Source organism: Periplaneta americana, chromosome 2 (assembly GCF_040183065.1).
Source record: "Periplaneta americana isolate PAMFEO1 chromosome 2, P.americana_PAMFEO1_priV1, whole genome shotgun sequence".
NCBI lineage: Eukaryota > Metazoa > Arthropoda > Insecta > Blattodea > Blattidae > Periplaneta > Periplaneta americana.
In genome coordinates this window covers 184,059,578-184,084,584 of record NC_091118.1, presented here as the reverse complement: position 1 = coordinate 184,084,584, position 25,007 = coordinate 184,059,578, and the positions used below count along the sequence as shown (strand labels likewise).

Genomic DNA, 25,007 nt, shown 5'->3' with positions numbered 1-25,007 from the left:
TACCAGGGTTTTCCCTCAATCCATTAAGAGCAAATGCTGGGTAACTTTCGATGCTGGACCCTGGTATTATTACCTTCATTTCACTCCGACGCTAGATAACCATCGCAGTTGATAAAGCGTCGTAAAATAAATTAATTTAAAAATAGACGGTAGAGTAGTATAGCCCGGCAACATACATTTCAAAGTGCGCAGAAACCGAGTGATCTTGCCGGTCATACTGGAGAGGGGGTCATGTAGAACAATGACGTCATGTGCGAGTTGGGAACGGGAGCACTGTGTTTTGAATGTTGCCTGGCTATAGTTAAAAGGGGAACATATATTTCGGTATCTATTACTGTATTATATTTTATGTTTGTCACAAAGAGGAACGGATAATATGCAATTTGTTAAATTCTTAACAATAACAAGCAAAATCAATACGTTGTCCACAATTGAAAAAGGGACGGAAAATATGCACTACCAACTTATGAAAATGAAATCATTGATCCATTACGCACAATATATTTAACTTTATTTCAATCCGTAATTATGTATGGGATTATAGGATGGGGTAGCTCATTTAAATCCAATTTTAATCCACTTTATTTATTACAGAAGAAAATAATTAAAATATGTCTTCATAAACCTATTGATTTTCCATCTCAAAATTTGTTTTTAGACTTTAATGTACTTAACGTAAGACAAATTTATTATATTGTATTAATAAAATTCATACATGAAAATCGAAATAATTTTGAGTTGTATTCTCATAGTTATGAAACAAAAGGTATGAATTCTTTAAGATTGTTTGAACCAAAATGCAACACTGTTACAGTATTTAATCATAGTAGTAATTTAGGTCCAAGAATATATAACAAATTTATATTTAAATATCCTAATCTTGTCAATTCTAATAGTTCTAGTATTAAATTAAAAAAGTTATGTATGGATTTTATAAAAATTGAAAAATTGTAAATTTAAATTTATATACTATAATTGCATAGTAGACATAAGACAAATTGTATTGTATAATTATTAATTTCAGTTCAGGAATCCGCCCCTGAGCACGAGTTCTACTTCGGGGGCGAGTTAAAGTTTTTCTGTATATAGTATATTATATTTTATGTTAAAATTATTAACAAAATAATAAATAAATAAATAAATAAATAAATAAATAAATAAATAAATAAATAAATAAATAAATAAATAAATAAATAAATTTCACGCTTAGTTGACTTTACGCCAGTTGTTGCGCAAAATCAGTAGCTCGTTAATTTATAGCTCAACAGCGAACACAATTTTACAAGTGTTAAACAATGTTGAGTTCAATAATGGTAGTTGAATTTGTCAGCTTCATACAAGTAACTCGATAGATTTTAAGTACAAGAACTCTACAAGATCAGTATAAATAAGACAGAACTCCTGGTTTTTTTAAATAAATTTCTTAAAATTTATTTCATTTTAAGGGTACCTACAACTTTCGCAAATAAGCGTCCCATAGGAAGGAAAATATACTTTTTACTACCGTCTTGTTCGTTCTCAATTGCTTACAGGCGCCTAGAAATCATGTTTGTTCACAGCTCTATCGTAATACAGTAGCGTTTCTTACACTACTGTAATACTTTCTCAAAATGACAAGGTCAAAGCGTTTCTGCAGCATAAAATGTCAATTATACGGCGTATTGAGTTGTTAAAGGAGAAGGTGAATTGCATTATACTGTATCGTATAGTTAAATGTTTCGTGTAGGTCATATTTAATATCTTACAGAGATTCGAAGTAACGACTTTAGCTTCAAAATATGGCGTTTAGCAAGAATCACTTTTGGAGAACTTACGGAATTTCTGTTAGACAAAACAATGGTAGATGCTTTCTGTGAATTCATAATCATTTTGCCATATAATTGTTAGATCGCATTCATTTCGGAGTTGGATTTTTAAATTTATATTATTTTGCTTGTAATTTTGCAGCTGAAATTTTCATTATGATGGAACATTTTGAGGAACGACTGTACAGGATCATTCATAAGTAACTGATCACCCGAAAACTTTACCGACAGGGATGATTCTCGGATATGTTGTACACCGTGTCCCAAAAGGTACTTTACAATTTTGATGTGTTGTAATTTAGTCTGTAATTGACATAGAGGAACAAACCATGGTTTATTTGATTCACCAACTCTTGAAGTTTTTTTTTCTGTTTTTGTTTTGTTAATCCACTTCAACATGTGCAGCTCTGGTGGCGCGTACAACGTCAAGGCGAAATTCCAACTCTGTCCATACTCTCCTTAGCATATCGATGTCAACTGAGGCAATGACAGCTCTTTTCTAGCCTTTAAATCATCAAGGTCAATCACACGAGTTCTATAGACTTTGTCTTTGATAAACCCCACACAAAAAGAAGTCCAGGGGTGTCAGGTCTGGGGATCTGGGAGGCCACGCAATTCAAGATGATAACAAGAATTGATGATGATAACAATTTTCTGAACAAAGTGGCATTTTCGGATGAATCAAATTTCCATGTGTGCGGTAAGGTCTACACACATAATGTAAGAATCTGGGGCTCAACCAATCCACATATGGTAAGGGAGGTGATTCGTGACAGTCCCAAAGTCAATGTCTGGTGTTGTGTGATGGTTGACCGCATTATAGGCCCATTCTTTTTTGCTGAACAAACGGTTAATGCAACAACTTACAAAGACATGTTGGAGCTGTATGCGATACCACAACTGTTTGAGCTTCAACCAACAGTCTTCTTTCAACAAGATGGTGCACCACCACATTGGGCTTTAGAAGTGAGACGGACCCTGGACAACACATTCCCCGCACGTTGGATCGGAAGGGGAGGTCCAATTGCGTGGCCTCCCAGATCCCCAGACTTGACACCCCTGGAATTGTTTTTGTGGGGGTTTATCAAAGACAAAGTCTATAGAACTCGTGTGATTGACCTTGATGATTTGGAGGCTAGAATAAGAGCTGCCATTGCCTCAGTTGACATCGATATGCTAAGGAGAGTATGCACAGAGTTGGAATTTCGCCTTGACGTTGTACGCGCCACCACAGGTGCGCATGTTGAAGTGGATTAACAAAACAAAAACAGAAAAAAAAACTTCAAAAGTTGGTGAATCGTATAAACCATGGTTTGTTCCTCTATGTCAATTGCAGACCGAATTACAATACATCAAAGTTGTAAAGTACCTTTTGGGACACGGTGTCTATCCTTGCCAATAAATATATTACCTGGTGCAGTGCAGCCAATCTAGTCACAAATGTGCCCACTAGAAAACGCCACCCGTTCATATGTAGTGCGCATACCTGGTGAGTACTGTGCTCCAATTACGAGAAAGTATTTGCGGAATGAAACGGAGCGGGGTAATGCTGTGAATGAATGTTGATATCATAAGGTCACACACGTGGGTACTCGTATCTCTATTGGCTCGCTCTCACAGCACAAACAATAACATTGTTACACACATATTTATACTACCCTAGTTACAAAATTAGGTTACTGTTAATCTCCTGGTCTTTTAATCCTTTCATATAGGAAATAACATATGCAGGAGAGCGCATGGTTTTTAAGCTGACGTTATAACGATAATATTATCTATCTACTTCGCTCCAATAGATGACGCAATAGTAAGCACATTCCTTTCACGGTTGATCTCCTGTTTGGAGAACAGTAGGTATTTTGTACATCGACACATTGTTGGAGTGGAATAAACGGACAAAATGCCGCGCAGACGTTTAATTCTGCTAGAAATAAGAAATAACCGTTGTCTGGTTTGGACAGTGTTTCCTATCTCTATTTACGTAGAACTACGTATGGATGCGATCACCTGTAGGCAGGTACATAGCTTTACTTTGCTCCATATCTTTACGTGTGGGTAAGATCACCTGTCGACAGGTGCATAACTTTACTATGCTACATGTATTTCCTTGGAACTAAATGTGGAAGAGATCACCTGCCGACAGGTGTATAGCTTTATTTTGCTGCATATTATCACATAGAATTACATGTGGGTGCGATCACCCGTTTACATGTGCAGAGTTCTACTATGCTCTTTATCTTTATATAGAACTACGTGTGATAATGCGAGAAACGAAACGAGGGGAATACATGTCACATGTTATTTCTGAAATATTTAGCTCACTGGAGCTATTTTATTGAGCGCATACACGCAGATGCAAAGGGAATTTTATAGCAACAACGATTGATGAGTTATGTTTCATTGTTAATATTTCTTTCCCTTAAGGAGAGAAGAGAGAGGAAGGTAAAGTAGTATTTCTCTCCCTATGGAGGAAATGTTATATTTCTCTCCCGATTTTCGTAACCTAGAGCCGATATTTACTCCCAGATCGTGTAAAAATTGACTTACAGTAATGCATTGTGTAACAATTTTTTCCCCGTCTTCTCTTTCTGTCGATAGTTATTTTAATTCTTCAAGTAGGATATCCGGGTTTGAATATAGAAGCCATTTACAAACAACCTTGATCAAAGCTCTTTGAAACGCTTAGTTAATGTGTTGAAATTGAGAGGCTTTTTATACAAATTAGTATGCATCTGTGATTACAGAGAAAATGTTTAACCGTGTAACACAAAAGGAATTCGTATCACGGTCTATGAAAGCTAAGTAAACAATGATGTTTAAAACAGAAGAAAAACTAACTCCGTCACTGCTTCATACGAACTTTTATTAAACTTCGTTTGACGTAAACATCTCTGTCAGCGCTTATGGTTGACAGAGTAATAACGAGTCATTTCATTTTTGCACATTTCTTATCATGCTTCAGACGTCACATGTTTGTCACATACCACATTTTTATCCACCAAAACGCAAGATGATGACGAACCTTAGAATGTAATCTCTTCTCTTCTCTTCTCTTCTCTTCTCTTCTCTTCTCTTCTCTTCTCTTCTCTTCTCTTCTCTTCTCTTCTCTTCAGCTGCGCGGTCCGAAGGTTCATGGCTTCGAATCCCGACTCGGGCGTGGATGAATGTCCTTGGTTGATGTTCTGCCTTGTGCGTGTGTGTGGAGATCTGTACGCTCGTCCACCATTGTGGAGTAACGGTTAATATGTCTGACCATGAAACGAGCTGGTCCAGGTTCAAATCCAGGTAGGGACAAGCTACCTGGTTGAAGTTTTTTCCGAGATTTTCCCTAAGCTCATTAAGAGCAAATGTTGGATAGATAACTTTCGGCGCTGGACCCTGGACTCATTTCGCTGGCATTATCACCTTCATTTCACTCAGACGCTAGATAACCATCGCAGTTGATAAGGCGTCGTAAAATGAACCAACCAACATCCCTCTACGCTCTGCTGACTCCAGGCTATGGGAGGCCCACATGTTGATGTTTAGTGTGTGTGTGTGGTCTATAAAATCGTTCCCTTTCGCTACAGGCAATTGATGTACAACTGTACAATCTACAACACGATATTAAATGGAAAAAGGACCTGAAAGCCATCGGCATAGCTCATACAGTAGCGCTTTTGTTTGCTCATCCGGAGCTGCGCTTCGGCGTCGGTTCAATTCTCGCTTGGACTGATACTCTGTTTGGTTTTTTCCGAGGTTTTCCCCAACTGTAAGGCGAATGTCTGGTAATTCATAACTATCCTCGGCCTCATCTCGCAAATACCATCTCACTATCACTATTTCCGTCGACGGTAAATAACCTAGTAGTTGATATAGTGTCAAATAACCGAAATAACCAGGAACTTTTTCAGATGCCGTAAGATGTCGGACTCGTGGATAGACAATGCTATCATAGACAAGTGATGTCCAAGTTGGATTCGCGACCTTGAGATTATGACGTGAACCTACCTTCACGCAGCGCCTACTGGTAGATATCTGATGGTGTGCTCGAATGTCAGCAACACAGCCTTACTGTCGGAACATGCTACGAGTATAATACTGGTCAAGAAATTTTAACAAGTTGCATGTAAAACCAATAAATTATAGTCTAGTATATTATAAATTATTTTCTCATTCGCCACCAAATAGCAAGTAAATGTTTTTTTTTATACCTCCGAAGTCAAGGTAGCTAATTCTTAAGGAAATTGATATGCCGATTCCGAAAATGTCATTCGATTTTTTCTATCTGGTCTAGTTCAAAAGATATTCAAGAAAATATATTCAATAAAAATACAAATTCTAGAAAGTTTAAATATTATTTCATTATTACATACCTTAAGAACGTGGTTTTTTTAGCCTTTCTTCTGTATTTTACTTCCGGGGCATCCCTTATTACTGACCAACAATAATCAGCAATCATCGTAGTGATATCTTCTTTCTAGAGTAGCGATATCTTGGTGAAAACGTTCGCCATGTTTATCACTTTTACTTTTCCCCCTTGGAAATTTATGAAAAAGGTACCTAAAAGCATCTCCATCTCTCTTCATACCCTTTACATAGTTTTTCATAAATCCCAGTTTAATATGCAACCTGGTGATATTTTGGTCTCCTCTGTCAGTGGCATACGAATAACATCTTTAATGCCTGGTTCTAACTTGTGCCTAAGGGGCCACATCTTAGTTACATAGGGTGCTATTCATAGACATTTCGTTAGCCCGTGCTAGGAGCGTGCTAAACTAGCCCCGGCTATCGGCTGATTACTTGTACAGGATTCATATCATATCGCTAACACTGGTTTATGAATACGAAAAACGTTAGTTCGCTGATCATCCACCGGAAGCCCGCGCTGAGAATGTCTATGAATATGGCCCATAGTTTTTATCTCTCGCACGACTATCCCACTCACACAAAAAGCAACAGTATTTTGTGTAACCCTGCTGTAGACCTAATATTAATGCAACAACTTTCAAATCTGGACATATGCACCACGTGTACTTATTATAATTCAAACAGTTAATTAATGCCTTAATGTTATCATACTGTATGTCTCTTTCATGGATACTGAATGTCAGGCTAGAATACATGATAATTTATTGCAATTATGCGGTAATAATTGGCTTTGGATGAATCTATAAAATGGCGCCACCCGTCTGCGATGTGTTGAGTCCCCATGGCATCCATTAGTCCATCAACATCATTACAAAATACAATATTGTCCTGCATAGAAAAACATCTTTCCAGGGGATGCTGACGAACTCGAAATTCGATAATTTTAACTTTTTTTTTCAAGATAATTAATTAAACTGCTTAAGTCGTGACGCTAGTAACTCAGCCTTATTCGTAGGTAGTTCTAAGTCCTTAACGAGATCATTTAGTTCATATTGAGTCATTATTTAGGAAGGTTTAATTTTGTAAGTAATATCTCTCGTTGACTGCTAAATAAGGCATATTAGTAAATCTTGTAATTGTGTGGTAACTGATTTATAAATATGTTCGCTGTATATTTATGTATTTCTTACTATGTCATTACACTATGTGTTTATCGACATACATAGGCTATAAATATAAATAATATATAAAATGTAAATAAATATCATCTCGAGAAAAATTGTGAAATCGGAGCTAAAACGGTATGCAAAATCGGAATGAGAACTTACCCACCAAAATGAAAGTCATTTTCGTTTTTAGCACCCCAGAATTAGTAAGAAATGACTAATTTCATCTCCGATACATTTTGGCTGTTGACTAATGTAATTAGTATAATTGTAATTACTGTGGCGCTGCTGTGTCCAAAACTTCAAGCTCTTCACATAAATGTAGTTTTAAAAATGAATGCGAAAGTGATTTTTTTGTTATAGAATGGGGAGATAATGTGAGATATTCATTAAGTAGTAAAATATAGGCTATTATTACGAGCTGTATAATTAATTAATCATTATTTAATAATATCACTTTATTTATTTTTTGTCTGCCTATCCATTCAATTATTTTAGGACACCCGTATTCTGTAACTATAAAATGCGACTTCGGATTCCTTACTGAAGTCTGTGATCATCATAATCATCTCGATTGCAGACTTCAAGGTAAATACAGTATAAAAACATAACTTATGCTTTTAGCTCTAAAAACATTCATAGACTCTTTAGATTTATGGAAATCTCATCTTCTCTAAAAAGAGCTTCACTATTTTGATTGTTAAAATCGCTAAATACCGGTAATACTTCTTATCGCGAGAGTGAACAATATTGAAACCTTTTGAAAACCTCACTTGCCTCACCCTATCAAAATACAAGTAAATACGTAGCTTTATACAAAATCTGTTGTATATATTATTTTAATGTACTAAAGTACATATGATATTTCCATGCAGATATTCTGCGTCATCATACGATTAAAGAGTAATAGAACGGAGAAAAATTCTCTCCGGCGCCGGGATTTGAACCCGGGTTTTCAGCTCTACGTACTGATGCTTTATCCACTAAGCCACACCGGATACCCACCCCGGCGTCGGACAGAATCGTCTCAGATTAAGTTCCAACTCTTGGGTTCCCTCTAGTGGCCGCCCTCTGCACTACGTCATAGATGTCTAGATCCCGGCCAACTAGTCACTCATAACGAGTGCACCTCAGCACATGTGTGGACTTCAGTCCTAAGTTCATAGATATCTATGACGTAGTGCAGAGGGCGGCCATTAGAGGGAACCCAAGAGTTGGAACTTAATCTGAAACGATTCTGTCCGACGCCGGGGTGGGTATCCGGTGTGGCTTATTGGATAAAGCATCAGCACGTAGAACTGAAAACTCGGATTCAAATCCCAGCGCCGGAGAGAATTTTTCTCCGTTCCATTACTCTTTCATCGCAAAATCTGTTGTGTTCTATAAGTTCTAAACAGAGGATAAATACTCTTCACTATCTAACAACTAATAATATTTTTATGCAGTATACAATCCTTCTTCTTCTTTTTTCCCTTAGTTTAACCTTTCCCTTTTAGGTTCATTTACACGACCCACGCCACCCGGGCCTTACAGGGCTGCGACCTGTCGGGAGAGGAATTAATCTATGGATCACATACATACTTTTTTGACCACACAATGACATGGAGGGCCTCTCCGGATGAGGGATCAGCTCAATGCCAGGGCCACCTCAAACACAAACATTTAAGACATTACACATCATTCACTCACACATATGAAAGGATTAAGGGAAGGATCACCGTCCATGGCCGGACTTTCAAGAGGTACAATCCCGGCATTTGCATGGAAATAACTGAGGAAACCATGAAAAACCTCAGTTAGGATTGCCAGCCCCTGGGATCGAACCCCGGACCTCCCGAATGCAATTCCAGCCCTCTACCACGCCGCTAGCCTGCTCGGTATACAATAATTCAAAAGGTAAAATATATTGTAAAAAAATGCTTTTAATAGTGCAAAATTAAATTATTACTGCCACTGTAATCTTCAATCATTAATAGCTTTCCATTCAGGCTCTGAATGTAATTTGAAAGAAAAATCTGCATAATGTTAAACATTTTCTCAAGATAGAAGGGCCTCTATTACGTTCATAATAACAATGAATAAATTCAGTTCACGTCTAAAAGATAAAACAATTACTTAGGGGAATAGTTGTCTGAATAAAAAAAAATAAAATAACTCACAAAAATGAGCAACTTTGAATAATTTGATTAGTCGCATTAAGTATTAAATTAGGTCACTTTTTTTTTGTAAATTGAATGTTATTTCTTGAATACACTTTTGGGCGAATATTGAGCAGTTTCATTTGTCTTCACTTTGTTTCGCATAGCATTTCAATTCTCTCTTTGCTTGAGCTCTCAGTTTGTAGAGGATAGAGTACTGTCTTTTCTGTCTATCAGCTTCAGTTTCAGTGGAGTCACAGGTTTTAGTACAAAGTCAATTATGAACCGAAGTTCCTCTTTGGAGTCGCTTTCAAGGATCTTGAATTTCCTCATCACTTCAGACACAGTACTTTTGATTTCCAGCATAGCGAACTTCTGACCTGTTAAAAACAAAATTAAGTGTCCTCTATCATTTTGTACGATTGAAATATTATATACATAAGTAATTCGACATTGTTAGTATTCAGCTCCCCTAGCGGTGACTAATGTAAGCTGTCAGTATAAGATGTTGTGGTGCCTTATAATGTGTGTATGTGTGTTATCTGTAGAGATCACATAATTTAGCATTAATTTCGAAAATAAATCGCGATAAAAATATTATATTTCGCGTTTTATCGCTAATAGATCTCGAGTGGCATTTATTAGGACTATTTCGTGAATAAAATAAAAATGTAAATAATATATCCCTAAAATTCGATCACAAAATGTTAATAATTGTTTATTAACGAATACTTAACCTATTCAGACATTGTGAAGTTGAAATACTCGTAGATGAATATCGATTACTGGAATAAAGAAATTCGACGTCATTATTCAGTAATGCCAATTGCGAGAAGCGAAATACAGGTTTAACAATGTTAATTACATGTACTGCACTTTTCTCTTATTATTATAACAAGTACATTTTCCTTATCTGCTGAAATCATAATTTAATTTAACAGTAACAGTGGGGACAGCTATATACCAATACTTATGTATTTACAGCGAGACATGTTGCTACACAGTGAAGCCATCTCTGTATAGATAGGCCTAATTAAAACACGAATTTTATTAGGCCATACGAAAGGCAGTTTCATCAAAGACCTTATTATTACTATGCAAGGTCTTTGAGTTTGATATGCGATGATGTTACATAAATTTGAACATCTGACTTTCTATTAATTGTTTAATTTCAATACAAATGTTATAGGCTACAATTTTATAGGTTACGTTACCTGTGGAAGCAGGACCAATGTCAGCTGTGCCTTGTTTCAACCGTTACTTACAATGAGTGCTACACGAAAGCATTTTTTATAGCTCAACAAACGCATTGTCTCTGTAGTGTGTAACGGAACTAAAGCTGCATCTACACAGTTCAATATCCCAATCGCGTATGCGTGCAATCTCGGAAGAATATTGAAAGAATCAAGTTTAAAAGGTACGTTCAATTAAGATGCATGAAGATTTTGTGTCTACTTAGTGCGCCGTTTTGAACGTCGTCTTCACTGCGTAAATATATTAATTAATATTAAATATCAATCTTGCATTCATTGCTTGAATGCGTAAAGTTGAGAGAAAAGTTTAACCGTGTAGTTGCATCTTAATGTATTCATGATCATCAATTTACGGGGAAACAGTTGGCGACAACGACTAAACAAAAGAACGACCATGCGATAAATTGATAGCGATAAATCTAGCTGCAGAAATTATCGCGATGTTTGACTGTGATTGGTTGGAATTCAAAATTTCATTACACTTCATTGGTCGAAAATGGAATGACGCCATATAAAGGAAATAGTCGCAATAATTTCGTATAAATTGGAAAGGAATTTTTACGTGAAAAATAACGCTATATTATGTATTATGGGTCAAAATAATGATATAAAAGTTTTAAACATAAATTTATTCCACATTTATTTTGATCCTATGCTAATTTTAAATAATTAGAGGTAATCAGCCAGCTGATCCGTGACACGGGCAGCGTAATTCCAACATTTCGCAAACGGGGTCGATGACGACTGACAAAATTGTTGACAGGGAAGAGGAGATTTTAAATTTGGTCGAGAAAAACAGGGGCCGAAGCAGTCACTTGATTTTACAGTACGTAGCCTTTCGTTTACATCTCACGTTGGCTGAGTTCAATGCCTCCGTGTGGAATCTTGGGCATTGCGATGTTGCCAGCGTGCTTAAACTTTCGATGCAATTATTTAATTAAACATACACTTAATTTCAAAATTTATAATAGATGTTTTGTTTATTTTCATGTAATCTATCCCTCCTTTCAATACAGAGGGTTATATCGCTTCCACTTTGTATATACAGGAAGTAACTAATATAGTAGGCCAAACTTCAGGTAGAGAAGAAAAAAAAAGGTTACATGACCATAGGTCCGGAAATGCCTGGTTGCTGCGCTATAGGGCTTACAAGGAGGATCATTGTGCACTACAGAAGTTAGGGATTAGTTGATTAATTCAGTCTGTGCACATTTGTTTACAGAAACAAAATGTCCACCCTGCCTGAATACAGACCACAATTCGTCGCACTGACGTCCGGACCTGCTCCCAAATTCCTGGCGTAGCACGTATTGTCCGACAACGTTGCTCAATTCGCACTCATTTCAGTTTGGATGTACGTAGACATCTTAATACAACATTCCCTGGCCGATGGATAGGGCGAAGTAGACCAACTGCTTGGCCTTCACGCTCACCAGATCTCAAGCCACTGGACTTCCACTTGTTGGGGCACTTGAAGTAGTTGCCTATTCGACTCCTGTGAACGATGTGGAAACTCTCCATCTGCGAATTGAGCAACACTGTCGGACAATACGTGGTACGCCAGGAATTTGGGAGCAGGTCCGGACGTCAGTGCGACGAGCTGCGGCCTGTATTCAGGCACGAGGTGGACATTTTGAACAGTTTCTGTAAACAAAAAAATGTACACAGCCTGAAACATCAACTAATACCTAAGTTTGGTAGTGCACAATAATCCTTCTTGTAATTCTTATAGCGCGGCAACCAGGCATTTCCGGACCTATGTTCATTATAACCTTTTTTTCTTCTCTACATATGAGGAATCCATACCTGAACTTTGGCCCACTATTTTTATTACACTCTGTATATTTTACTAATTGCAGGTACCTGACGGTTCGTCATTCATCCATATAAAGCCAGTTGTGTAGACCAATTTACCGACAGAGTCGATGCACAAGACATAAGCTTTCGGAGAAAACTCCTGTGTTACCTGAACCACGGTTTAGTCCAACACAAGTAAAAAACCGGGAGTACACTGGGATCGAATCCAGATCCACAGGGTTATAACTATAGGTTCAGCGCTCCGGTCACTAGACAGTCTTGACGGCTAATAATACTCGGTACACAGAAAAAGTGCAAATTTTTTGTGCTGAATAATTGCTAGTTCACCTTCGATTGAGATTCTGGCTGATTTGTGCATCTATTAACAGGCAATACATCTCACTTGGCGATATGTGTCAGAGGAAGAACATTATTGTTTGTATACGTCTAAGAAGAGGGACAAGACTAACTGTTGTAACTTTCGAGGAATATCACTTCTGTTGACGTCGTACAAAATTTTGTCGAATATCCTTTTGAGAAGATTAACTCCAAACGTAGATGAAATTATTGGGGATCATCAGTGTGGGTTTAGGCGTAATAGATCAACTGTTGATCAGATTTTTTGTATTCGACAGATATTGGAGGAAAAAATGGGAGTATAGGCCTAAGGGTACAGTACATCAGTTATTAATAGATTTAAAAAAGGCATATGACTCGGTTAAGAGAGAAGTTTTACATAACATTCCTATTGAATTTGGTATTCCCAAGAAACTAGTTGGATTAATTAAAATGTGTCTTAGTGAAACTTACAGCAGAGTCCGTATAGGCCAATTTCTATCTGATGCTTTTTCAATTCACTGTGGGTTAAAGCAAGGAGATGCACTATCACCTTTACTTTTTAACTTCGCTCTAGAATATGCCATTAGGAAAGATCTGGATAACAGACAGGATTTGGAATTGAATGGGTTACATCAGCTTCTTGTCTATGCAGGCGACGTGAATATGTTAGAAGAAAATCCACAAACCATTAGGGAAAACACGAAAATTTTACTTGAAGCAAGTAAAGCGATCGGTTTGAAAGTAAATCCCGAAAAGACAAAGTATATGATTATGTCTCGTGACCAGAATATTGTATGCATTGAAAACATAAAAATTGGAGATTTATCCTTCGAAGAGGTTGAAAAATTCAAATATCTTGGAGCAACAGTAACAAATATAAATGACACTCGGGAGGAAATTAAACGCAGAATAATTATGGGAAATGCGTGTTATTTTTCGGTTGAGAAGCTTTCGTCATCTAGTCTGCTGTCAAAAAATCTGAAAGTTAGAATTTATAAAACGGTTATATTGCCGGTTGTTCTGTATGGTTGTGAAATTTGGACTCTCACTTTGAGAGAGGAACAAAGATTAAGGGTGTTTGAGAATAAGGTCCTTAGGAAAATATTTGGGGCTGAGAGGGAAAATGGAGAAAGTTACACAACGCAGAACTACACGCATTGTTTTCTTCACCTGACATAATTAGGAACATAAAATCCAGACGTTTGAGTTGGGCAGGACATGTAGCTCGTATGGGCGAATCCAGAAATGCATATATAGTGTTAGTTGGGAGGTCGGAGGGAAAAAGACCTTTGCGGAGGCCGAGACATAGATGGGAGGATAATATTAAAATGGATTTGAGGGAGACGGGATATGATGATAGAGACTGGATTAATCTTGCACAGGATAGGGACCGATGGCGGGCTTATGTGAGGGCGGCACTGAACCTCCGGGTTCCTTAAAAACCTCAAGTAAAGTAGTAAGTAAGAAAGCAAGTAGGTCTAAATAGGGCCTATCATACATTACATTATCCTAAGTGTTATATTTTTCATTACGCAGCCGCTTAAAACCTGATGGATCATTAAAGTAATTTTCAAACAATTAAATGCAAAGCGAAGTACGTTTTTAACATATCTTGGAGAACAAAAGGCTTTTTTTTTTGTTTCTAATCTTTGGTTTTTATTGGTAATTATGGCTTATATCATTAAAAACTGAAGAAATGATAACTCTGTTTGAGATATACGTTATCAGATCTCTCTCTCTCTCTCTCTCTCTCTCTCTCTCTCTCTCTCTCATACGTACCTATGCAGTTTCTGGGACCAGCAGAAAAAGGCACATAGCTGAACGGATCTCTTGAAATACAGTTTTCCGGCAGAAAGCGATCTGGATCAAATTTCTCAGGGTCAGGATAAATATCGGCCCTTCTCATCAGTAAATATGGTACTACCGCTGTGGTAGTTCCTGCAGGAACGGTGTGGTCACCTACAATAGCAACATGTACATACAATTTTAATACATACCAAAGTGAAAATTTCAGCGCACAGTGTGTAATTTCAAGCAGCTAGCCGGCCAAAAATCATTTTCCGCACCCTTATCTTTAATGCTAAATTCTTATAAGGACGTGTGTATAACACTCCAAAATACAATATTCAAGTGAACACACATGTTTACATCTGTTAGGGGACCCTCACAACAGAGCGAAAATTGCATGTCTGCGATAAGATCATTTATGCTGCAGAGGCAGGCGCGAAGTATGTGTTTGGATCACGCAAAGTGGGGAAGTTGATATAATATATTTTTCTAATACACAGTATGGATATATTATAAGAAGGTATATACTTACAAATAAACTAATTCTTTTGCTAAAAATTATTATCTTATTGTCTGGAATAAATATGTCTGAATAAACATGTGCAAAGAGTCAAAGTTCTACCTCATTACATTATTTTGAGTTGAATTTTAAAAGGTGTATCACCTCGATGAAATTTTGTGGAGATATTCATTATGCTTTTCTGAGCAAGATATCGTGATTTCTTTCTGCAACCAGACGCATACAGAATAACTATTAATTATTTTCAGACACCATGCGCTCCGTAGCCCGGAGAACTGTTTTCGAGGTGTGGAGCAAGAGCGAGGGAAAAGTGAAATTTTCAAATAATTATATACGAGGGTGGACCCAAAAGTAACCAGAATCGAACTGTTGCGCGCGCATGCTTTGTAGTTGCGAGTTATGCTGCTAGGTGGTGTTAGTTTGGGGTCTCCCGCGACCGTTAGTGAGCTGGCGTCAATCTGAGTTAAGTGGTTTGTTTGTGGTGCTGTATTGTTTGCGTTCCTGTTTCAACCGTTTGGCGATTAGTGAGATGACCGACCACAAGGAACAAAGAGAGTGTGTGAAATTTTGTTTTCTGTTAGGGAAAACTGCAGCCGAGACCGTTGGGATGCTTCGGCAAGCCTTTGATGATGATGCTTTGGGGAAATCACAGGTCTACGAGTGGTTTTCCCGTTTCAAATCTGGCAACATGTCAACTGAAGACATGCCACGCCCCGGGCGAACTTCGACAGGAAGAAATGACGAAAACATTGCCAAAATCAAACGTGCAATTGATGAAGATCGTCGAAAGACCATTGACGAAGTTTCTGAGCAAACGAACCTGTCATGGAGCACGGTCCAGGGAATTTTAACCGACGATTTACACATGAGACGGATGTCTGCAAAATTTGTTCCTCGCTTGCTCACAGATGACCAAGAAAAAACCGCGTGAGGGTTTGCCGCGACTTGAAGAATGAAGTGCAGAACGATCCAAATTTTCTTAAAATAATTGTGACTGGGGATCAGTCTTGATGCTATGGGTACGATCCAGAATCAAAGCAAGCATCGAGCCATGGAAAACTCCAAATTCACCACGACCCAAGAAAGCACGTCAAGTGAAAACAATGTTGATTTGTTGTTTTGATGTGAATGGCATTGTCCACAAAGAGTTCGTTCCGCCAGGACAAACATTGAACCAACATTTCTATTTGGATGTGTTACGAAGATTACGAGAGAGTGTGCGACGAAAAGGCCCAAAATGTGGAGAAATGGGAACTGGTTGCTTCACCACGACAATGCTGCAGCCCGACAGTTTTTGACAAACAACAACATAGTGCTTGTGCCTCAACCACCCTACTCACCCGATCTGGCTGGACGGACTTTTTTTTTGTTTCCACGGATGAAGAAATGTCTGAAAGGAAAGCGATTCAGTGATGTGGATGACGTCAAAGAAATCACACTAACGGCTTTGAACAGTATCCTGCCTCAAGAGTTCCAGCACTGTTTTCAGCAGTGGCAAAAGCGTTGGGACAAGTGCATTAATGCACATCGGCAATATTTTGAAGGGGACTGAAGTACTGTGAATGTAGAGTTCAATAAAAATGAAATAAAAAAAAAAACATTCCTGTTATTTTTGGGTCCCCCCTCGTAATTGAACATTTTGGTCTCAAAGATTGCTCTGAAGACATTTTACAGTCAATAAAGAAATGAATTAGATTCATATGCTCGAAAATTCGACGACGGTGGGGAAAAATACAGTAGAAATGAGAAAAAAAATTCTTAAAATAGAATGCGCTGTGTATGAACCAAGATAAAAAATCTGAGAATCAAATATATAATGCTTTGCCATGTACTACAAAACAATTCCAATTTGAGTCTGCTAGTACAAGCATTCGAGGACGACACGTAAACTTTTCGGAGAACTGAACGAAAGATCAAAACTAAGAAAAAATAGTCCACTTTTTTAAGAAAGGTGGCCAGAAGAAAATCTTTCTGCTGACCAGATGAATTTCAGAGCTTCTGTCTAGGAAAAGAGATGCTGCTAATATTGTAGGAGAGTTTTCACTTGCATCACTTCAATGTGCGACAAAAAAACGTGAAAATTGGTTTTGCAGGAACGACCAACAATGTCACCTAATAAGGATTTCGCTTTGACTACTGATTTACAATTGAACTCTCATCGATATAAATAATTATTAAGGAAAATGCAAAATCTTGTAACAGCTAATTTAGATCCACCGTATTATTTAGTGCGAAACATTAAAGGTAGGATAAGTTCAGGCAGGAAAGAGGACTACTTGTTGACTTTATAATACAAAGCAGTCACAATAACAACGATGCAAATACCGCAAGAAGATTTTTCAAGGAGGTTTCCATTTCCGCATATATTACGGGAATAGGTGGAAATCTAATAAGTCGTCTACCATATAATATTAGAAGCGTTTCCTTGCGGTTTTGTAATATTGATAAACGGGCATTCCGCATGTATGCAAGGGAATTATATTTATTCTTGCACAAATAGTATTATATGCCTATAACTCTTCACAAACTCTTGGCTTATGGACAGAAGGTCACAGGACACTATTACACCTACTGGTAAACTATATCAGGAAGTCCAGGATACGAGGAAATATAGGCTATTAGACTTTTCAGAGAAGTCTTCACAAGAAAAACATCAAGAAAGACACAAATACCGATCTTTTACTCAGGATACTTATTTCTTTGGACTCTTGCATCATCAGCTTAAAGAAATTAAGGAGAGAAAATCGCGGTCGATTTTAATGTAGTGCTGCAGTTACTCTCCAAGTCTCCATTACTCGGCAATATTCCTTCATCTTACTCTTGCAATTTTAAGTGCATTCCACATTATGAACATTAATTTATTTTTTCTCTCAATCGAAAATTTTTTAATAGTATTACTAATTTGTCAGTAAAATTAGTTACTATTTTAATTTCCACTATTAATAACTTAGGAGTACGACAGGGGTGTCCATTATCGCCTACCCTATTTAATATATATATATAAATGACGCAGTTGTACGATGGCAGACTATGCTTAAAACACATTTTAAAATAAAAGGGAGAAACATTGATACACTGTTGTTTGCTGACGACCAGATCTTAATTGCAGATTCGGAAGATAATTTACAAAGAGCCATACGTGAATTAAATAATATTACAAGTGAATATAATCTTCAAATCTCATATGAAAAAACGAAAATAATGGCTCTTAAAGGAAGAGATCTGTTAAGAGCAAAAATTTGCATAAATAATAAACCCATCCAACAACAAAGTGATTTTAATTATCTTGGTTACATTGTGTCATATACCGGCAATAGAGATGTGCAAAATAAATTAAACAAATTCCAAACACTATGTGGTACAATAAAAAGAACTTTTAAAAATTTTAATAGAGCAACACTGTTAAAACTTTACAAAGTAATGGCGATCCCAACCTTGCTTTATGGGTGTGAAAGTTGGGTCTTGACTATCTCACAACAGAAGAAACTAGAGGCTGCTGAGATGAAATTTTTGAGACAGGTGGCAGGTTACAGACTCATAGACAAAAAGAGAAATGAAGATATTAGAAAAGAATTGGAAATTCAGTGTCTAAATGAAACGATCATTGAATACAGACAAGATGGCAAGATCATATACAAAGAATGGATGAAGATCGTATACCACAAATAATAAATAAGTATAAACCTGTAGGCAGAAGAAATGTCGGCAGGTCACGGATGAGATGGTCGGATCAGTTTTCTTGAAGACGGAACGAGCCACTTATCCACTTCAGTAATTGAAGGTACATACCAAATTTTATGAAAATTGAATGGAATAATTTTCGAGAAATGATGTTTGGCCGGCTAGACTTTGTAAATTACACACTGTGCAGCGGTTCCAAAACAGATATCGCAGATACTAACCGAAAGTCATAGTCTCTGCGAGTTGCCGACTGTATAATGGAACACTGGGATACAGGCGCAATGTTTCTTTAATCACCATCTCCAGGTATTTCATGTCTTGGAGATCATGAAATGTAGCGCTTCGAACAGAATCTCCAAAAATCCTCTCCATTTCTGCAAGAACTTTTTCCTGCAATAGAGTAGATATCCGTAATTATTAAAATTAGAACAATCATACAGGGACATCATTTTATTTTTACTTCAATTTTTATTGTACCGTACCTGAGTTTTTGAATGTACTTCACTCCCACCCCTTCTACTAATGAAGTTCCAACTGTCCTCCACACAGAACCAAGGTCGCATATAGTAAACAGCACTGAGTTATTGAATATAGTACGTTCCAGAAATATGTTCGCGTTTTCCAGTGACGAAAGAACTTTCAATATTGAATCATATTTTCGCACAGGTACTGTCCGTTTGCCTACGTCGCATCCCGATTTCCCCCACCTGCTTCTGCATGCCCCTCTGTAAAAGCAGGGCTGTCTTAGCTCTTTTCTGAAAACATTAATTTCTGTTAGAAATTGGACGTTTACGTAATATTATACAACTGTTTAAAATAACTTAAATGAAAGGGCCTCGTTAAGTAATTTTCACTGTCACCTGATTTCTCCCCTTTCTACGATCCTGCGGCATAACCACTTGGACGGACAGTAGATAGCATGTCTGAGTAATTTTATCTGTGCTGGTCGGGCAGAAGTGAAGATTGAATTTACAGTACGTAAGGTACTCTTTTATAGAGTAGGTACAGAATTATTTCAACATGAGTTACTAGTACGAAGGACGAAACTGGCAATTGGAATTAGATGCAATAGTCTATAGTGCGATAATATGCACAAAAGAACTGAAGCGTGTATCGAAATGAACGACCACCATTTTAAAAAATGTGTTTAAATATCCATATTACGATTATTTTTCAATTGAACTTCATTCTCTCTATTGTACGCTAATGGGCTGTAGACAGTATACTATACACTGCATAATGAATACTCAGTTCGTGAGTAAAAACACTTATTCTTAATACAGTACTGCATTTTGATTAAACAAAAACCTAATGAAAATTATTGAACTCAAAATCGCGATATTTTCTAGTTTACGTAAATGGATGAAATACTTTTCTTCCCTCCTATACCTAGTAAAGTGATTTGTTTGTGTTTTACGCCGGTATCATCGAACTCCAGTCGTGGAAGAAGGTAGCGAACGGTGATTCCGGTTCTCTAAAGGTATAGCCAGGTTAATATTAAAAATGTTAGTAAAAATAAAATGATGTCCCTGTACATACTACCTTGTTTTAAAGTACTTTCTTATTTTATAATAGGGATTGTTACATTTATTTTGACAGTATTTTTTCACTCTGTATTTCTGATACTAGATAGTGTATAGTTACCCAATACTCGGTGGAACTCTTTTAGGGCAAGGTTTACATAAAAATAAAAACACAATTGACTCAGTCGGAGCTAAAAGGAACTAAGTCACTTTTCACAACCTTTCAGGAGAAGGAAAAAACATTCCACTAACAACACAAATATTATATTTTTATGTTACAGAAGACAAAAGAATATTTAAAAGTCTTAGTTCCTTCTTTCATCGTTCGATGCGCATGACATCCGTTGTTCAAATTGTTGCATAACCCAAAACTGCATTTTTTGACTTAGTTCCTTTTAGCTCCGATCTATTCAATTATTTTAGTCACAAAAGATTGGAATTTGAGAAATTCTCGTTTAGTCCATTTTTTATTTAATATAAGTTATACATTCGAATCCAGCGGACATGAAAAGGAGAAGTCTGTTGAAAATTTATATTTGTGAGCGAGGAAAGAATAGGTTAAAACCTAGAACTGCGGTCCCTAGTTGTTAACACAATAGAGAACTTGTTCACGTTCCAAGGAAGTTTTATTGACAACTGTAAATTATTTAATCTCCTGAGTCCTCAGAGTATAGTATACTATACCGTACTTCATACAAGATTATGATATAAGATGTATGTGCAGAGACCCGAAGTATAGTATAATATACCTACATTTGTGCCCTAACTGTAACCTGCAGAATTTTTTCAGCATTTTTCCTCATGACAGTGACCTTTTTCTTGAAGTGTAGAATTATATTGAACTTCAAAAAATAAAACAACAAATGTCTCCGAACTCAGGAGGTTAAGTGTACTTTGAATTAATTCAGGATTTTTTTTACAGAATTTGAAGAGGCCAATAATTAATTTCTGTTAAACCAAAATGCCTAGAACACGGTGTAAATTCTTAGATAACCCTCTGCGGGGGCTGAATGGTCAGACCTTCAGACTTTCACGCAGATGGCTCGGGTTCGATTCCCGGTTAGATCTGGGATTTTTTCATTGAAAAAAATCCATAGTGACACTTGTGGTGGACAAGGCCGCAGTTAGGGTTTTTATTTATTTATTTATTTATTTATTTATTTATTTATTTATTTATTTATTTATTTATTTATGTATTTATGTCCATAACAGTGAAAAGCCCCAATTACAATAGACGGTACAGATAAAAAAAACATATTGCATACAACACGAAAAAAGAGGTAAAACAGATACAAGTGTAATTACAAATTTTAAAAAAATAGATATCACCTAAATAAAAAATACAGATACAGATATAAATGAAAAACACCAAATAAAAACAAATCAAAAAGAGCCAAGTACAGACATCACAGCCAAAAATGCAAAATGTAGGCGTAGCTATAATTGACAAATTGCAGAGCAAATACAACACCATGTTAATAAATTCAGTATACAGCACTACACAGCAGGCCCAATAGGCTCAATTAATTTATTCAAAAAACTCACCAACACAGAACATGTGTTTCAAGTAATGCTTTACATAACTTTTTCTTGTACATATTGTACGATAACGAAAAATCTAAATCCTGTTTATTTGATAGATGATTGTAATTTCGAAGCATTAATAAAAGTACAGACATTTTATGAGATAGTGTTTTTGTTGTCTGTAAATAAAAGAGAGATCGCTTTCTCAAATTTGATTTACCAATATTGAAACTAATTAGCTGTAGAAGATCAAGGTTGTGTATTAAGCCATTTATGGTTTTGAACAAATTCATTTGTTGTGCTCTTATCCTGCGACTACTGAGAGATGGTACATTAAATTCAAACAGCATGGATTCATAAGATTGGAATATATATAGCAGTTTTAGGATTTTATTCTGTACTCTCTCTAGAATGACCGAGTGCGAGTGATAGTGAGGTTCCAAACTATACTGGGTGTTCATTTCAAAGTGTGTCATGACGTCACTGTTGTTGAGTCACCGATTTGAAGCGAGTTTCACCTTATATGTCAGAGAAGTTGCCTATTATTCAAGGCGTTCAATCTGAACTTGAGAACGTGTACGGTATAACTTGAACGTCGCAGCAACAGATGGCGGTCTGTACGGTCTGTGTGCTACCATAACCTCATAACCTCTTTCGAACTGTGTTTTGCGCATGCAAGTCATATGGAGGATATTTGTTATCATCTGTTGCGTACGGCAACATTCCAATCAAATGCTCCGTGTCCATGTTGACCGTCGAAATTACGTAAGTAATCGTCTTAATCCTCTCCCCATATCCCGATAGTACGTGTTTCCAAACAGTACACATTCCTGCCACTACTGGCGTTACCGTACGTATCGGTACGTACTCTTCAGAATGAACGCCGTACTTGCTAGGCAACATCTCTCGCTCATACGCCTCTGCGGAAGTGTAGGAAGATTGGATTCTCTAGGCTCATCGGCTAGCCACATGACGGCATTCAGCGAGCCATGATACAATTTGAACTGAACACCCAGTAGATGCGTACTCTAATTTACTTCGTATTAAGCTATTATATATTTTTAAGACAGTTTCAACATTCCTCCCGGAGTTCTCCCGTTTTTCCCCAAAGTAGGCATTTACAGCATTCCGTTACCATTTCTCCATTTCGTTATCATTTCGTAGCATTCCCCGAACGCCGGCTGGCGACGCATGGAGGGTGCTGGCCTAGGGACGAGTGGGGTTGTCTGCTCGAAATCTGGGCACACAGAGAACCTTAGTGTGGTCAGCCGGTGTGGGTTTGGGAATGCGTCACCAGAGGGTCAGCGCAATAGATCTTAACAGGTCGCTGTGCTGGGTCATAGTCCCTCCCCCCCTCTGTTAAATTCAATTCAAATTAAAAAAATCCTTAGATGGTTTCGTACGAAATGCAATAGTTTGTGAACATTCGGAACATGAAAGATACAGTTGGAGAAAAATTTCGAGACAACTTAATAATATTGCGAAGTCTCGAGAAGAAGGTGACAACGCTATTGGTGTGTAGAGTTATCGAAAAGAAAGTATTTCCTCTTTAATGCCATAGAATCTATATGATCTTATTGAAGTAATGCGGACATTTTAATAGAAATTTCTCATGAATGTAATACACAGTCTCTTTTAATGATTTCAAACAAAATTACGACTATACAGGGTGTTTGAAAAAGTGTCGCATATTTTTACAGGAGGGTAGCATAGGCCGAAACTAAAAAAAGTTCCTATAATCATGTGTCCGGAAGCAAATATCTGTTGAGATATGGGCCATTCTGTATTGTGGCCTATGATCGTCATTCGCTTAAAATCACAAAACAATGGTGCATGTTTTGAGAGTGGATAACATCCCTCAACAGAAGTAAACAGAGAATGTAGTAGTTAAAGAAAGTCCAGAATACTACGGAGTCTATCATTTTACTTGTATTAGTGAGTACGTGCAGTATTCAGTGGTGTAGGTTATCTTTCTGTTTATGCACGACGGGTACCACCCTATTTTCTATGCCTCATGCGACAATACCTCACCCGGTTTAATGGGCGATGTATTAGTCGAGGAGGTCCAGTAGCATTGCCTCTCCGATCACCTGACCTAAGTCCTTTTGGATTTCTGACTATGGGACAAAGACCCATCGACAACATACAAACGTAACTGGACATGTATCCAATGTATGTGAGTAAATCCGACAACAGTCAGATGTGGTCACAAGAGTTCTTGATTCACTGAGAAGGGCTTAAGCATGTGTAACAATGCGTGGTAACCACATAGAGCATCCTCTGTAGTGTCTACATAACAAAAAGTTGGGTAACGTAGATCACAATGCACTATGGCCCATATCTCAACATATATTTGTTTCCGGACACATGTTTGTAAGAACTTTTTTCTAGTTTAGACCAATGCTACTACCCAGGGGCGGCCCGTCCTTATGTCCTACAGTGCTACAGCACAATGGTAATTTTTGCTCAAATAATGTATTTGCAATACCATAGTATTTGATCTGTCTTTGACAATTTCCCATGGTTATGTTCATGACGTGTTATAGAGTGTTAAGTCTTCGCTCTTCGCTCTTTGGTGCCTCAGGGGTTAAGTTGTGCTACTCAAAACTCTACATGAGAATGTAGACAATTAATGCGCATGTGCGAAGCTGAAATCACTGCTCTGATTGGCTATTTTTACGCGGGGAAGTGCTGTAGTCAGCTTCAACACGGCACAGCTTGGAGATTGCAAAAGTAAAGTGTAACGAAAGAATGCTTGTTTGTGGAAGAACTCGAAACCACAGTCTACTATATACAGTCACGAAGCTTGAGTTTTGAGGCTGCTAGAAACAATAGACTGTGACGGTTCTATATTGCATTGCCTGTAATTGGGGCGATATTAGCGATCCTAGTGTTGAGCAACTATCTAATGTTTGCATATTTACTACGTATTGAGCTTCGCGATTGTATATACTAGACTGTGTCGAAACTATGTACAATGTATTTGGTAATTCAAGTGTCCGACTGCTGGTGCCATCTACCTGTTTTTTGAGGTTCCTTCTGAATCGGTCAGAAAGCGATGGAAAATGCAATCCCAGAAAATTGAAGCCAAGGAGGTATGTGACCGTATAATTCATATAACTA

General features: G+C 37.3%; 1 protein-coding gene across 1 annotated transcript in view; it reads right to left on the bottom strand.

Annotated features, from left to right (window-relative positions):
- Window positions 1-25,007, bottom strand: part of LOC138695215 (uncharacterized) — a 101,038-nt gene that overhangs the window by 32,101 nt on the left and 43,930 nt on the right. The window contains exons 10-13 of the mRNA XM_069819675.1: window positions 19,059-19,227; window positions 14,628-14,807; window positions 9,657-9,839; window positions 2,673-2,864 (exon numbers count right to left, since the gene is read on the bottom strand). Coding sequence (XP_069675776.1) covers window positions 2,673-2,864; window positions 9,657-9,839; window positions 14,628-14,807; window positions 19,059-19,227 — 724 coding nt within the window. The remainder of the gene's footprint in view (window positions 1-2,672; window positions 2,865-9,656; window positions 9,840-14,627; window positions 14,808-19,058; window positions 19,228-25,007) is intronic.